Genomic DNA, 17,656 nt, shown 5'->3' with positions numbered 1-17,656 from the left:
ATCCATAGACAGTTATTTATCCCTAGAAGGAGGAGTATATAAATAGAAAGACACTTCACTCCCCCAGCCAAACTCCTAAATCTGCCTCTCTGGTGCTTCTGAAGAGCTCCCAACCCCTCACTTCAGTGAGAAAAAAATTACACTAACAATTTAATTACAATCTAATTACAATTAGATTACAATCTTCATAAACATTCATAGCAGTGTTCAGAGAGTGAGCATTACCCATTTTAGAAGTACAATGATACATACCTTTCTAATACTAATGAAAAAAAAATGTTTTAAAAAAGTCCTTAAAGTTTCTATCCTGTAAGGAACCTTTTACCAGGATAAAATGTTGGCTTAAATTGCAGTTCAGTCAAAGCTTATTTTAATTAAACCATTCTCAATCTGTTTCTCTCTTGTAAAGTATCTTGCATTAGTTCTTGTCAATGCACTGCAATAATAAACTGCTTGTTTTTATTAAAGATGCTGTGTAAACGGAGTTACAAATTGCAGAGATAAGGACTCAAGCACCAAGGAACTAGCACAGCCTATTACAGGCCCAACAGCTATTCCACATTTGTAAGCATTTAATGACTTTATCTTACTCTGAATTAGAGTGTTTAGATTGTCATTTTGATTAATTCCTCTGAAATCTGAAGAGGGGAATTCTGTGTAAGGAACAGTGAGAGTGATCCTTATGCATACAGCTGGAAACCACATCAAGGAAACCACCTACAGCCATGTGAGAAACGTCATTATTTTCTTACTAAGTGTGTAAGTCAATACTTGCCCGTACGCTTCTTTAGCCCTATATTCCAGTGCCCATGTTACACAGCAGGTCTGATAAGAAATTAGTACAAATCACATTAAATCTTACTCTTGCTGTTAATTAGGTAATTTAGGATACTCAAAAAGTGTGCCAATGAAGTGTACCAAATTAAACCTTTTTATTGTTGTATGTGCTATTGGAATGGGAAATCCAAAGAGCAAACAAAATAAACTAAACCAAGATCTGACCTTAAAAAAAACACGTAAATTGGACCTTTTCTTCACACATCCTTGGGATAGCAGAGATCTGAAGAGGCAAATTTTAAATACATGTTTTTTATTCTGGAGGGAACAAGCTCTTAGAGTAGCAGTCTAAATATTATCAGCAACTGAAAGTTTGATTTTTTTTTTCTTATTTTTTATCACGTGTTCAATGTGTTAGTTGGGAAATTATCAGTAAAACCTTGCAAAACTGCCAAGCACCATTCTTCAAGGTATTCCTTGTCATGTCAAATGAAGTCATAGACTTAATATATACAATCCATTTCCATGGACAGGGACCTACCTTGAGTATTAGTCAGCCTGCAACCAAAAAAAGGATCAACAACAAAGCTTGCAAATCTGTTCCTATCTGGAACATCAGTAAGCCAGTAATACAATAAAAAGATAAAACTTTTTATTAAAAAAATATTCAACAATGCCAACAGCTTTAATTGCACTCTAGAAAGTTTCTGGATCTCACAGGAGCCTAATTTGCTTTCTAGCCTAGAGTCATCAAAACGGTCCTGGCCTTTGAAATCATGCCAGTTTATTTAACATCTCCTTCCTCCCAAAGAAACACTGCCTGCAATTTTGAACATCCTGCAGCAGTGAGGCAGAGCACGCTAGCCATCAAATTCTAGTTGATCATGCCACTGACTGGAAAAATGCCTGCTGTTTGATTTCTTTTAGAGGGCCAGCCACATTTGAGCTGGCCAAGTTTATAGAGATGACTTACCTAATTAGATTCAAAGAGTGATTTGCTATCTCAGCAATAGTTTTTAAATGTACAAATCTATAGACAGAGAGTCATTTTGTAAACAGGTGTGAATGACACTGCTCCATCAGGCATTAAATTGGAGCTACTCCTGAAAAATAGTATAATTCACGCATTTAAGTTACCAGTATTTTATCAACTGCAGTGTTTTTACACCAAATATTCCTTGTGGTGTTCAGCCAATTATACTTCAGCAAGATCTTTCACTCTTTTAGCAGCAGCATAAAACAGGCTACTGCGTGCTTCTCGTGTCTTTTCTGAAAGATTGATGTAAAATGTCTCGAAATTATCTCTGAGGAGTATACCAGCCTCTGAAACAGGCCTACAAACCAGGTAATGCCTGAGGGAAAGCAGCTGATGTAGGCAAGCAATTCTTTCTGTATTTCCAAAAGACAGCTGGAAAAAGAGAAAGTCGCTTTCTTTTGTGACAATTATTTAATATTAACCTCAGTTGCACCCAAGGCCTCTATTCTAGGCAGCATGTGGATACACAAGCACCCGGGTGTGGCCTTCGGGCCAAGATGGCTGCTCGCCTCAGCCCCTGCAGGCCTCAGCCCCACAGGCAACAGCCGCTGAGGGAAGCTTTATTCTTTACCCCTTTTCCCTAACGTTTAGATATGACTTTCACACAGCGGTAGGAGAAAAGGCTACAGCAAGCCAAGAGAAGTGCATTTTACCTGACCAACTTCACTACGGCCTCACCTAAAGGACCGACCACCGCGGGGGAGAACCAGGAGCCTCGAGCGCCGGCACAGCCGCAGGGCCGGGCTCCGCCGCCTTCGCGCCTCCGCGGGGCCCCCAAGTCCCCTCAGCCGGAGGAGAGCCCTGCTCGCTCTGCTTGGAGGGGAGCCGGGGCCGGGCCGGGCCTCCCGCAGGCCGGACACCCCGGCCGGGGTCAGATTGCAGGGGAATTCATCCAATGCCCCGGGCAGGGCGGGCAGCGGCGCGCGGGAACCTCCCTCCGCCCTGAGGGGAGCGGCGGCTGCTCCTCCTGCTTCCCCTGCGGCTCCTTCCCGGGAGCGGGACTCCTGAAGGAAACAGGTGTGCGACAAGACGGGCTATCTTAAGTGTTTATGAGCCGTTTAAAACTGTTTGCTCTCTGCAGGCAGGTAGAGAAAGGTGGAGGCGCAGGTTTTAGTGTCATTTATTTGGGGGGGGGGGGGGGGGGGGCAGGAAAAAAAAAAAATCAAGAGAATGATGGTTTTGCTTCTGCTGAGCAATTGCATCATTGAACAGAGGAAGGGCGTCGAGGGAGGAAGATAAGGTCTCATCCACAAGTAGCGAGCCCTGGGAGGAAAAAACCCAACAGAAAAGGGACGACAGAGGCTAAACGTTAAATTGTTCACACAGTTTTCAAATTAAAGGTCTGAAAGAGACCCATCTTCTCGAAGTAAAACTTCAGTTTTATTTACGTTTTATTAGAAACATTGCACAGAGGCAGAGTCTTTCACAAGCACTGATAACCTGGTTTACCTCCGGAGGGGTTAGTTTCTCTGGCTTTGCACTGTTAGAGCCTTTGGCAGAGCCAAGCAGAGCGTTGCTGCCGAGGAAACCCACACAGCACCACAAAGCGTACTACAGCAGTGGCCTTGCAGATACAAAGGCAAGTCAAGGTTAGCTAGGGAAGTCAATTTTCTCTAGGATTACAGTAAATTGAAGAGCAAAAAAAAAAAAAGGCACATCTCTGGATTTGGGGTTCTTCCATCACAGTTCAGTCCTCTCCACCACACAGGTTCAGCAGTGCCCTCTGGTAATCTCCTTTTGTGTCTTGCTGTAAAGCGAGGGAATTAAAATACAAAATACACATGAGGAAACAGTCACAAAATACAAAAGTATCTGTATTATATTCTAAACCTGTAGGACAAACTATGTTCTGCAGCTGAAGCCTTGTCAGCCTGAAGAAGAGTATCTGGACTGAGTTCTACTTATGTGTGAATTTAAATTATTTCTTATTCTTGCAATACAAATGCAAGGCCAAGAAGAGAGACATTTTGGTATGAAAAAGAGTAACACCACAAAGGAAAGCTGAAGGACTCGATTCTGTTCCTTCTTACTGATCACTGCAAAAATCATACATTAAGTTCACTATTTTGAAAAGTTATTATAATCTAAAATTGCTATCTTCAGGGAAAGATTTTGGCTTCAGATTTTGATGCAACTTCATCTACACAAGGAAGAATGTATCATATGCTGTTCTGAGGGTGGGTAAAAGGCTAGTTTTAAAAAAAGATGCACAAGCTTTACCTATGCCCCAAGTTAAATAAACCCCAGCACCTATAGCCCCTGGTTAATCACCAAAATGGACAAAAATCACTTTAGCTAAAAAGTCAACTCCTTGGACCCTAAAACAAAATGGAAGAGCAATTTAGATGCTCTGTTTTCTTTCAGCAATCACAGAATAATTCTGGTTTTTATTTTCTTTTGGTCTGAGAATACGGACAGGTGAGCAGAATTTTCCTTCACAGCACATTAGCTGATTGTACAAAGCCTACATACAAGTGGCTGCCAGGAGTTGTACCAGCTGTAAACTGTGAAGTTAAAAGGTGGACTTTTCAATAGTGCATGGATAATAACATATTATTCTCACTGCAGCCTTTAAAACATCTCCCATTAATTCAGTTAATCCGATGAAGACTGCTGCAAAGGTCCATACAGTGGATACAAAAAGAAAGCTGAAAACTTACCTGGATGAAATAATAGAGAGACTTCCCATATTTCCTCTTGAATTCACTCTTAATTTTCAGCATGTCAACCTCACAGCGGGAGACCATAATCCTGATCAGAACCTTGTCACGGGTTCCCTTGCCCTACAAGCAGATGCACAGAACTGTCATAGCTGAAATGTGTGCCAGACCACTGCACATAATATAAGACTGCAAACCACAGGTAAATGAGATGTAGCAATGAAAGCTACAACGAACAAAATCTTCTAATTTAGTTGTTATTATGATCCAAGAATTTGAGCATGAACATGCCTTGATCCTCAGCTGTGTTTGACCAACTTGCAGTCACAAGCCTAGATACTTAGACTGCAAGCAGCACTTCTAGTTCACCAGGAGGTCTTCCTGCTATTGCCTGATGCCTGTCACCAGGCTTCTCTCTTTCATCCCTTTTCTTGAGAAAGTACTTTGAGGCAAATTTAGTGTCTTATTTTGACACTTCAATAAACAGCTTTTTCTGCTATCAGCTCTTGGTTACCTGCAAAAATACATTAAATATGCATATATATTGGAAATTTCCAATATATATATATGCATATATATTGGAAATTTCAATCTATCTGCATACATTATTGACAAATTATTTTAATTCATTATGTGTACACAAACACATGGATATTTGGCAGATTGGGGGTTGGACTAGATGATCTTTCGAGGTCCCTTCCAACCCCTAGGATTCTGTGATTCTGTGAAAAGGTGTGTCTAACTTTGCTAATTAGAGTCCACTGATCTAATACAGATCACTGCTATGAGACCCTTCTCTATACTTATGCCAAATGCATCTGAATAGACTGTCTAGGCTCGTAAGCGTTAAAGAATGCTTTTGAACAATATTAAGTCATGGTTAATTTATTCACATTCCAGTCACATATCATATGAATAAAAGTGCCTAAGGAATAAAAATTTGATTAATCAATTGTGAGAAAATAAATGAGTAGAAAGAACAGTCTTCCCTACCTTCATGGAATCATACAGTCTGTCCGCAAAATACAGCTGCTTGTTCTGAATGCACTGGACTGAAGAGAGAGGTAAAAATAGTCAAATATCCTGGGCATACATGGAAAAGCAGAACACAGAATCTTGGAGCCATTTTTAAAGATGTGAAAAGTAGTCAAAATAGGGTTTTCAGCAGAAGTTTTTCCGAAAGGGGACACAGAAATTCTTTTTACACCTGAGTTGTTACTTAAAAGTTGTTTAGCTAAGCTTGTGATTGAACCACAAATGCTTACAATCTGAGAAGGTATTTCCCTCCAGTAGTACAATTTCAGAATTCTAGTCCTCCTCCACACACACAGTTCATTCTTCCACTTCTATAAGCAACCTCTATTCTGAAAACACTCATTGTATGCTAATCCATGAGAAGTCTCTTTGTCAAGGCTGAGCTGCTTATTCTCCATTTGCATTACAGAACTCTCAGTTCATGCTTAGTCTGAAATGGATTTTTCTCTTTAAGAATTTCCTCTTAAACATGGAGACATCCTTATCACCTTCTTCTCATGCCACAGTAACAGTCTCACACCCTGCCTCCCCATTTCAGATAATTCAGTGCCAAATCAGCTTTTATTAGCCTGTAGCATCCTCCACTGCCCACTGGTCTTCTCTCCCACACACACACTGTTCTCTCCTGTATGTCTATATTTAATACTTAATGCATTCACCTGTAGTTCCAACCTTTTTGTTTGTTTGGGAATACAAACATTAAGCCTCTGTATCAAAGAAAAGTGGAACTAGCAACAGATCACAACACACATGCATTTATATTTTCAACTGGTAAGCAAGGTTTACATTTTGAAGACACCAAAAATATCCTACTTCTCAATACCTCTAAAATCCTAAAATGCACTAGCAGATCCAACAATACCAGCATGTCCATTTTTAACTCTCATCCAGCAACACAGAGGAAGCTGGGCCCTACCCTTACTGTGATACTCTGCAAAAGCACCGAAAAGATTTCATCTAAAGATATTCTTTACTTCAAGGTAACTCACCAAGATTAAGGAAGGCATTCTCCAAATCTCCCTTAACCTCCTTCTTGATGCTCTCCAACATATCATATGGGCTGTAGCTCTTGTATCTGTCAAACACTAGAACAAGAAAGGACATGAAATGAAAACTGGACTAAGAACTGCTAAAAGTAGCCACCCAAACCAAAAACAGAGACAGCAACACAGAGAGACATGCTTTAAAATAAATATCTGTCAAAGTCCTTCTGAGAACTTTATCTTATATACAGCCTAAATATATACAGCTGACAGTGAAGTTCCCATGCTATGGCCATGGTTTTCCTTGAACATCTCTATAATCTGGTACAATACCATCTTAATCCTGTATCAGTATTTTTTTACACAGTGATCTAGGCCCTGAAAAGCCTTCAAATGACCTTCCTATGTGCTTCTTACAGCAACATCAGAGCTTGTTTTGAGAGTTTCCACTGTCATATTTAATCATGACATAACTGAGCACCATTACACCCATGTAAAAGAGCTCTATATACATTCAAACTGAGATCAACACATTCACAGAAATAGCGACAGTTTTGAAAAAAAAAAATTAACAGCTTGGACATGAACTATAATTTATGAGATGTCCTGTGTTTTATGAGTGGTTTCCATACTCATTTCAATCATATCTGCAACAAAATAATTGCCACTTTGGTATAGTTTTCTCTTATAGGAAAAAAAAAAATCTGCCTCTTGAATAGTACCTTTCTGCAGGTGAGGGACACTTCTTTCAGTCATAATGCTGATCCACTTGGGGACATCAGTTCCCTTCCTTTTCACACCAGCATCATAGAGCTCCTGGGGTTAGAAAGAAAAGCAAAAGCATGAAAATCAGGAGTTAGACAAGAAGCCATTGCAAATGTATATAATTTTCTTACTGGAAAACAAACTAATCAAACTGTGTCAGTAGGAGAAAGACAAAAGGACACATAGTTGGGCAGACCATCAAGACAAGATCTATGGATCTCCTCTGCAACTAATTACTTTGTATTTACCTCTATCTACAGGTTGTACTCTGTATTTAGCTCTCTACCTCAGCAGAACTGTTTCTGACTGACACAGATGTAGTTAGATATGTAATAAACAAACATTACCAGCCACTAAGCTCAACGATACTTTTCTCAATCTTGCACAATTACTTGGTTGCAACCAGTCATAGCAATGCTTGCATTTCCTTTTGTTAGGGCTCTCTCTCAATATGTCAGAGGGAAATACCAGAAAGGATCCATACAGGTACTAGTGGGTAAGTAGCCTATGAAAACTGATAGCTGAAGGTATCAGGATTTCAAGTGGCAGATACCAGGATAGCATGCAAACATTATAGTGCAAGACAATCTGAAATACACACACCTACTTTAAAAAATGCTTCACATTCCCATAGCATTTGTATCTTCAATATCCCCAAAACCTTGATCAACTTAAGACATTTAATAGTCATTACCAGCACTTACCCTAGCATCTATGTCAATCAGCTCATAATCAATCACAGGGCTTTCTTCACACCTTTTGCCCTTTAAACAAGAAGAGCAGTATTTAGAAGAGGTTTTATAGACAGTAAGCAGTTTGCTAAATACATATTCTTTTCTCTTTGGTGGTTTTTAATCTGAATTTGCTAAATGACTAACAGTATGCTCCATCCCATTACAAAGCTGCTGCTTATGAATGCTGCATTTCTATGAAAATTCTTTGCCCTTTAACATTTACATATTTTTTTCCCTAAAAGACAGTGAAAACACAAACAAATTTAAAAGTGAATCAGAAATCCAATTGTTTTACTGGCAGCCAATCAGTCAGTTACCAAAGGGCAGGCACATGAGAAAAAATGGAAAAACATGAACAGCTCTACCTTGGCCAGGGCAACCATCAGCTTGCGGAAGTCACCGGATGTGTCTGAAATTATGTCCTTTTCCAGTTCTGTCTTGTACACTGGAAAATAAAAAATTCTCCTGAAGTAAATGGTGTTCTACAAATAATCCTTTACAAGAAGAACAGCTGCTATTTAATGTGTTTTATGCACATAAACAGCTACAATCTACATCACAGGTGGAAGACAATGGAAACAAATCACATACAACAGAAACACTGTTGCTACCAGCTAGTCATGAGAGTTCACACACAAAGCCTGTCATGGAAAGGTAACATGAAAGCCTGAAACTATGCAATGGAAGGGAATACTGTGTTAAGGTTAATACCATGCTAGATCATTCTTAACTACCATTTAATGTTTACCCGTTTGATAAACAGAGCATTTATGCCTTCTCCACTCTTGGATTTATGACAGGACAACTGCATTTACAAGTTTAATGCAAAAGACAAAAGCTGTCACAATAAATCAAAGGGATGCTGTGTGTGATTCCAGTCTGGTGTCTAAACATTTTCACTGCTTTCCAAGTGGCAATACTATATATGAGGATGCATCTTAGACCACCCTTATGTCTAGTTATAATAAACTAAGAATTATGGCTTCAATCAGTTAACAGGCTTTAGAGAAGTTGAAAACCAGAATATATGCTTTTATGAAATTTTATTTCATGTCTTTTCTGCCAGGTTTACCAAATAAACTTAGAAGCATGCTTCAGTAGATTCCAGATTCACCTATTTACTACACAATTGATTCTAAAATCCATAAATCTACCCTCATTAATCCCATCACTATGCACAGAATGCATGTGGCTTAGAAAAAAATCCTTTAGACACAGCTTACGTGAGTAGTCAGTGTTCTCCAATCTGTTTGCTACTGAACAACAAGATGAAAATACTAAACACAGAATTATGCAGGACACCAGTACAACATAGTATCTCATGTCCAACTGCCAGAGAATCAAAGCAGATGTGTGATTCCGATAATCAAATTCCCACCGAAAGAAACTTATCAAGTAACTTATTGTAAAAAACATAGTACATTGGAACTTTCAAAGTAAACTTACTTTCCCTGTAGACTCTGTTGATTTCACTAAGCTCCTGGTTTGTTCGTGAGCATATGATTTCAATGAGTGTGTCTTCATCAGTTCCCAGACCCTACAAAACAAATATGATTCAGTTAGGTGCTAGAAATGAACAGGCATGCTTGAATGGTATAAAAATATTTTACAGACACTGTCTCCTGCTCTGACAGTTTCACAACCATTCAGGGATATTTTTTGCTAACTGCACCGGAGAAACCCCAGACGGAACATTTTTAGTTGCCAAATATTGCTCCAATAGCTGTGAGATCCTGTAGATATTATCTCTGGGCAATATGCATTTGCTGTCTCTGTAACACTCAGTGGATGAGGTCAACTTAGCAGAAGTCCATGTGTGATTGTTTTCTATCCACTGAGAGCACAGGAAGAAAAATTCCATTCTTACTATCCACCTGGGCAGCAATCAACTTATTTCCTGCTTTTCTTCCCCACCTCCCTCCATACAGCTCCTTCACTATAAATGCAAAGCCAAGGATGTCACCATAAGCTCTGGCCTTGCCTCCAAGTCAGCAAAGATTTAAGTGTGTTCTGAATGTCTAGCTTAAAGGGTGGCTACTAAGCAAATGGAGACTCCCTTTTTACAAGGAGTCACACGGACAAGAGGAGGGGTAATGGATGGAAGTAACACTCCCAATTGGACACCAGAAGAAAAGTTTTAACTCTGAGAACAATCAGATATTGAAATAATCTCCCCAAGGAAGTGGTGGATTCCCCAACACTGGAGGATTTTAAGATTCAGCTTGACAAGGTGCTGGGCCATCTCATCTTAACCATGTTTCTACCTAGAAAGGTTGGACCACATGATCTTGAAGTCCCCTCCAACCTGCCATTCTATGATACTACATTTTGAACCTAACTGCATTACTACTGTTTAAAAAGTAATGAGCACTGTAACAAAACTACAAAACACATAAAAATCTATCAGCTAGCAATTAAACCTTACAGTAAACTCAGAAGCCCCAAAATAATGTGGTTTGATCAATGTGCTCTAAACCTTGTTCAATTATTTTACATAAACAGCCAAATTAAATATAAAACTTGCTAACAATACTGTAATATCCTTGTTCCTGGAGAAAAAATAGAGAACTCTGAAGGTCAGGCTCAGAACAGAACATTAACTTGGATGAATATGCTTCTCACTTCTGGTGACCACTGGGGATGTCTGGGTTACTAGCTGGTAAAGCCATCCGGCAGCCAGATGCCTCAGTATTTTATTAAGTATATTAATAAGAAGAGACTCCACTGGCAATTTTTTCATTCTGTTTTGCTTCTTACCTACCAATGGACCATATTCATGCTCATCTCATTAGCCTCATCTTCCAGCATCACCAGCAGACAGAAAAAACACTCTTATGCCTCCTGTTATGATGCTGTTTGTTAAGCCCACCTGTAACAGAATGGGCTGTCATCTTGTATGTGGCAAAAAAGGGCATGGTCTGCACAGGAATCCAAGAGGAGTCTGCTGGGTAACACCTTGGGAAAACTTTTTATGCAGAAAATGGAAGCAATTATGTAGAAAACTACCCGCTTGGAAAAAGTGTCTCTATTGAAGAACTTAAGCTCAGGAAAATGCAGAACATTAGACCAGGTGCTTGGGAGTTGGGGATAGCTGACCTATGAAGATAATGGAGTATTCTACACTTGTGGCTACTTCAAGGTAATAGCTTGGTCTTTGGGCTGTAAATACAGTGTAGATGCTATATAAGTATATGGTCATCCCTAATGTAACACATCAGATGTAAGAAAATCCAAAAAACTCCACAACAAAAAAAACAAAACCAATCTAATCTAATTCACAGCAAATTTCAGCTAGTCTCAATTTAAACCAGATGAGGGCAGCATCTAATTACTCAAAGGAGAGATCTGGCCCATAATTAAAGAATGACCATCTCCATACTGGTGTGGGTTTTTTGTTTGTTTGGTTGTTTTTTTTGGGCAGGAGGGTGATTTTGTTTGCTTGTCTTTTAACTCCTTTTTCATAGTTTGGAGAAATTCATTAATTGATTTTTTGTTGTTGTTCTGAATTTCAACAGACATATTTTAATAATTTTAAAAATTATTAATAAAAAATGAACCAGATCAATAATTTTATAATCCAAATTCCTAAACCTTAGTTCTCTTGGAAGGTGAATGCACTGGCATGAGCACCTCCCAAAGTCTTGTTTCAGTGGCCTGCAGAGCAGATATTTCCAAACTAGCAATCTATTCCATGCTTGCGTGTGATTGTGGAGGACTGAACACAGTCCCTCACTGCTGCACCATTTCTCCAAAGATTGCTTTTATTGCCCCATCCTCCTTGCTCTCTACACAGAGGCAGGTCTGGTACAGGATGTTCTTTCCAGATATATGACATGACCCAGTAACTGGAAACTACTGTTTAAGCCTGTAAATGCTAGCAGAGGATTTAATGGCTCCAGCTAACAGCTGCTCTGTTTTTTTTGTACTATAAACCTATATATTGCTTTTAAGAGCAGTCAGCAAAGCAGCAACCAGCCCTAGCAGCCTATCAGTTATTCCTGAGCTGATGAAAATTATTTTTTTCCTTAAAGAGAGGATTTAATTAACAGCTTAAAATCACATTGTTCCACAAGTTCTCTCATTTTGGATGCCTTGCAGCTGGATACTTGAATTGTCGTACTAAAAGGAAATAATAATCAGTGCATATGTTTGGAAACTGTGGCCTTGGATATGAAATCCATACTTATTCCTGAGGCAGCAACATCACACTAACATACTTAATTTCAAAGCTCGTTTACCTTCATGGCAGCTTTCAATTCAGAGGCATCATACTGTGCTGGTGTCTTCAGCAAGCCCAAGATCACTGTCTCTAAATGACCTGACAGAGCAGACTTGAGTGCTGCAGAAAGTTCCTGTAAAAGAGGAGGGATGATGGAATAAAAAAATAAAATTAAAGCTCACTTCTGATCTCCAGAGAATTTAGCCTGTAGTGCTTTAAGTCTTCATGCCTGCAACAGTGTTTCTTACACAATTGACACGGAAACAGAACATAAAGAGCTTCTCTTTTGTGAAAGCCTAAGAAAGAAATCAGGGCAAAGGAATTTTTTATCATCCTTTGAAAATAAGAAATCCACTGGTGGCTGACAAAGTGATGGGAAGGATGGTGCAGGAATATCTGAACAGCTCTGCTCCAGTCTTGAAGCACTGACACTTTGTTGGAGCTAATAAGCATAGATGGATCCAAGTTTAACTCCCTGGAGTCAGTGCTTCTCCATCATACTCCCAGTTTTCCCAGCAGCAATGTATTATTTGTGTTTTTCCTATTATCCCAGCTCTTTACTAGCTGAGACATTGGAAAATTGACTGCACAGTTATTCCACTGTACAGACCCTGTTCACAAACATCTAACTGAAGAGAAAAAATCATTCCCAAGCACAGAAAAACTAGCCCTGTCTTCAAGGAAACTATCAGAATTGCGTAGCCAAAGTCTCTATGGTTAATTGTCAGTCAGTCCTGGAAAAAGAAAATCACGTCCCAGGATGCATGCAAATCTGTAGCAAATAAAGTCAGATGTGTTTTCTCTTTTATGGGTTTCAGATGCAACTTGAATAATGCTTAACAGCTTCTCTGCAGTATAGTTACAAAGCTGAAATCCCTGGGATCAAGTCAGGTTCACAGAGATCAATGCCTTCCCTAAATTGAAGTTAGGTCTGTAGCATTCAGAAAGGAATTGCTGCATTTCTATTTCTGGTTTCTACACTAAAAACTTGTGAACTTAACGAGCAAGGGAAAGGGGGGTAGAGAAAGTGACCTCAGCAAATTTGTAGAGAAGTTTGCACCAGAAGAGAGAAAGAGCCAAGGCACTCAGTTTATTTTCAGAGTCACCCGTTAATCCAGGGCACTAATATATGCCAATACTATATGGATAGACCACAAAAGTGAACAGGGGTTTTGGGCACCAAGCTGCTTAAGTCTAATAAATATTTTATTGCTCTAACTCCATTTTGAATACAATTTTCTATTTGGGTGAATACAGGTTCTTCAGACATCAGCTGAAACAGCAAAGATACTGCATGTCTTTCTAAAAAAATTTAGGATAATGCCATGAATTCAATTAGCTAAATGAAGGTTTTGCAATCTTTACACTTGTGTGTGGAGGCTGAAGGAAACACAAACCACTACAGGAGGATTTACCATTCTCTACCATGACTAGGGGTGCTCTAAGAGAGAAGCGGGAAGCAGATAACTGCCAGTTGTAATGAATTAATAAATAAAAGGTTTTGCTATGTGCTCCAAATGAGCATCTAGATACTAGCAGCTCATTTCAAAGTCGGAGATTATCTGCAGCAGCTAGGACTGACCAGGCAGACACACAGGAACCCTGGTGTTCACTGGTAGCTCCGGTAAGGCTGGTGAGGGGGAAAGACTGCAGAGATCAAACACCACCCTTCAAGATTACCAATAGTTCCCATTAGCCACAGCTTAACTGAAAGGAGTAAAACTAAAGGCAATCTGTGACTTTTTACAGTGTTAATAATCTATTGAGAAATCCTGCACCACACAAAGAGAGCAGCTTAGTACAACACATTGCCACAGAACTCTGCACAACCCATTGCCAAAGAAAAACAAGATACTGTCCCCAGAAGATATAACTACATGCCTTTTCATATCCCACTTCCTCCTCTCTTGCCATTCACTTGTTTATTTCACTGAGTTGTGCAAAGTTCTTTTCCTTCTACAGACTGTTTTGTTTTTTCTTTGGCATTTGTTAAACTTAATTCATTTTGCTTTTGGGTAGCAGCAAGGAAAAAAGGTGAGAACATTTAGCTGAAAAAAGCTGCAGACTTTCTTGACTGCACATTTTTGTGGTCATGCAAAATATTTAACAAAGCTTTAAGTGACACATTTAATTACTAAGGTCCAACTTATATGCATGATTTTCCCCGTGCCCAGAGGGTGAGACTGCCAGGATGCAGTCATGTAGACTCATGCATGTGCCCAGCTTCTGTGTGATTCTGCATGTGTCTGTATCAGCCATGCATAAAAGTTGGTGAATTTCCAAAATGTTATGCTAGATTTACATTTGGTTTCAGATGAGCATTCTGGGCTGCTATTGGAGCACTACCATTTGGGGTCTGTCAAACCTGAAAGAGTTTCACAATTATCATTCATTATCATGCATAAAAAAATCATTCTTCATAACCCTAACTCTACATGAGTTTCCTTTTTTTCGTAAGCATAAAACTTCAATTATGAGAAGACTCCCAAAACTTCAGAAGTCAAGAGAACAACTCTTGCCTTCCAGATATCAAGACCCATTATGCAGAATTCTGCACACATTTTACAGATTTCTCTCCATCAATAGATCAGTACCGACATTATTTCTGACAGGAGCATATCTAGTAATAGTACAAGTCATTGTATCACTTTGTTCCACAACTGCAGTTTGTAGCACAACTGACTGCAGCCTTCTCTCACTTAAGCTACCTCTGTAACCAGAAAGAGAACATTTTCTTTATGCTGAGTTTTTTCAAGGAAAAAAAAAAAAAAAAAAAGGAAGCCCTAAATCTTTCTTAATCTTTCTTTCATATTTTCATTCAAACTGAGGCATTTCACATCAATGGCTTTTTACTCTTGCTTAGCAAATCTCACCCAGGAATTCTGGTTGGCTGGCTGGCACATCAGCCACTGTGAGTTCAGTCCCAGTTGTGCACATTCAACAAATGTTGAAGTCCTACCAGTCCTAAGCTTTGACAGCATAGACCATCTTCCGTTTCAGTGAAAGATTAAACCAAATAATACTTATCTACAGTTTATACCCAGTTAACTGTGAAACACAGAAGCCCTGAAAAATCTAGCTGTCCACAAGAAAAATATTCAATACTTGGTATTTCTTCATACTTTTTTACCTTTTTGGTTCTCCTCTGATAGGCAAAAGCAATATCCTGCCTCTGTTCATTGCTGCGGTTTGTCAGGATGTTGACAATGGTGACCTCATCCACACCTACAAAGACATAAGACAAAGAGTTAAAGAAGCTTTCTTGCTATTGTTCTCTTTGTTTAATGAGCTCTTCAACACTCAAAACATAGCACCTGTGCTGTGTGGGGCAGAGCTCAACAGCCCTCATTAGTTAGTTAGTACATGTCATGCCCTGGCCTTGGAGAAAGGGCAACCAATTACAGCCCAAATTTTGTATGTGATGCAGATCTTTATGTACACCTCAACAAAGTCTAGTTTGTGGCCAGCTTTACTACTTCTGTTTTCTGTTTCATGTGTATGTCTGTGTACTTGTGTTCAGTCACACAGGGTTCTGCAAAGAAAGCTTCTCAAGAACATAAGCTTTAAAACTGACATGAACTTGTCCTTACTGAAGAAGAGTTAGCATAGCTTATAGAGATGGACAGAGGAGACAGCTAGAACAGCTCTCATTGTTATGCTCAATATCAAGCTAAGCTATAGTTATGCTTTATAATGCTTTTATATAGTTTTGGACTATTTCCAGACTGACTGGATGAAGCTTAGAAGAGGCAAAACAATTTCTAAATATTGCATGTCTAATACAGTGCATATTCCTCAACAACAGAAAGATCATGTATAACTAGGTATTTTTTTGGGGCGAGTTGCGTGTCAAGTTTAGAAGCAAAGAGGTACTATGAATAGCTTCTTCCACATTTGCACGCACAGCAATGTAAGTTATGGTATTTTTGATAAAAAACAGAAAGTAAGGATGGGATCAGTAGCTTCTAGCAGGACTCAAATCCCTGTCAGAATTCCTCTACATTTATTTTCCTTATTACTCAAAGCAACCTCACAGCACATTGAAACAAAAGACTGTAACAGATATTGTAAAATTAATTACATAAAGTGTGAATGTTGCAAAAGACCTTTGAGCCCCTAGCTACAGAATCTAAAATGATGAGTCAAATCCAAAATTCCTTTCTCCTTCTTCACATTTTTCATGATGAAATACTGTACTTGATAGCCTCACATCCCTAACTCATGCTGAGGCAGACCTACATCGGTGCTCCTATTCACATAAGCTTGGCCTGCAAAGTCATAAGGTCCTGGAAAGCACCATATGTCTTAGCTACAAATTTTGGTTTGAAAACATGCTGACTGCACATTTCAGCCATAATCTAATACTATACATTCTAAAGTGTCCCCATTTTATAAAAGAAAACAAATTCTCCCAGTTCAGAAATGGCCACACACAGACATAGGGCATTTCAGCTGTTGCAGGGCCACAGCATAAACCAATGTCTTAAGCTTTTTTAATAAATTCTGAATCTAAGCCATTCTTGGCATTCAAAAACAGCAAATGACATTTTCAAGTTTTATCACAGCTGTGATAGATTAGATGCCCCCAAATGACTGCATCCAAGTTTCTTCGTCGTATGCTTTGTGGATGGAAATACAAAGTTAACTCACTATTCTGGCATTTAATGGAAAATAAGTGCTTGTACTTCACACTTGGGAATCTTGCTGCATGGACAGGATGCTGACTCACATCTGCTGGGGTGGGGTGGAGCAGGAGAGCAGCTCTAACATTTTTCTTTGCTGTTCACTAAAATATCAGGAAGTTTCAGGGCAATGAAAGAGAAGATTAATTTCCAAATTTATTCTGGCTGGGCAGATTTTATCAGTCCATTTTTATCAATGGGCAACTGCAAGTTAAGACACTGTGGCTCACAATTTATTTATTTTTAAACAAGAAAATTCCTTGCAGATGGAAATGTGTTTGACAGGGGTAAAAAAGTAGATCTTGAAAAATCCCCACCCCTCTGATTAGTAAGAGGTTTTATGTTAAAAGAGGCAATCTGTTGCATTGGTAAGATCACAGTGCTATGACTCTATCCTCCAAAAAAAGAGGAAATTAACATAACAAAAATGATCAGAGTTTTTTTGCTTGTTTGTTTAAAAGACAAGGTACTTGACCTTCCTTGGGCCAAAATAGTGGCACCAGCATTTTCCTGAACAAATGGATGATATGGACAGTCACTTAACTTTCTAGGACAAGATGAGAATAGAGCTAAGAAACTTTGTTGGTATTCATTCATTCAGCTCATTTACTACCAGTCTGTTCTCTGGAGTTTCATTTGCAAAGTCAGCATGGACAGAATACCAGAAGCTATTTCTACCCTAACAGCATCTAGGTACTAAAGAGATCCTCAGCCTACATGAATGAATTAAATCGGGTTGCAACTGGCCTCAAATTACTAGTGGGC

At 39.1% G+C, this 17,656-nt stretch overlaps 1 protein-coding gene across 3 annotated transcripts in view; it reads right to left on the bottom strand.

Annotated features, from left to right (window-relative positions):
- Positions 1-3,171: 3,171 nt before the first annotated feature.
- ANXA2 (annexin A2) overlaps positions 3,172-17,656 on the bottom strand; it is a 29,382-nt gene continuing 14,897 nt past the window's right edge. For all 3 annotated transcript variants that reach the window (XM_051628318.1, XM_051628319.1, XM_051628317.1), the window contains 10 exons: positions 15,340-15,434; positions 12,229-12,342; positions 9,437-9,527; positions 8,356-8,435; positions 7,961-8,020; positions 7,214-7,307; positions 6,498-6,593; positions 5,467-5,525; positions 4,474-4,596; positions 3,172-3,560 (listed from right to left, as the gene is read on the bottom strand). In XM_051628318.1, coding sequence (XP_051484278.1) covers positions 3,501-3,560; positions 4,474-4,596; positions 5,467-5,525; positions 6,498-6,593; positions 7,214-7,307; positions 7,961-8,020; positions 8,356-8,435; positions 9,437-9,527; positions 12,229-12,342; positions 15,340-15,434 — 872 coding nt within the window. In that variant the 3' untranslated portion in view covers positions 3,172-3,500. The remainder of the gene's footprint in view (positions 3,561-4,473; positions 4,597-5,466; positions 5,526-6,497; positions 6,594-7,213; positions 7,308-7,960; positions 8,021-8,355; positions 8,436-9,436; positions 9,528-12,228; positions 12,343-15,339; positions 15,435-17,656) is intronic.

The sequence above is a fragment of the Apus apus genome, chromosome 10 (assembly GCF_020740795.1).
Source record: "Apus apus isolate bApuApu2 chromosome 10, bApuApu2.pri.cur, whole genome shotgun sequence".
NCBI lineage: Eukaryota > Metazoa > Chordata > Aves > Apodiformes > Apodidae > Apus > Apus apus.
This window is presented reverse-complemented; position numbering and strand designations above follow the sequence as displayed.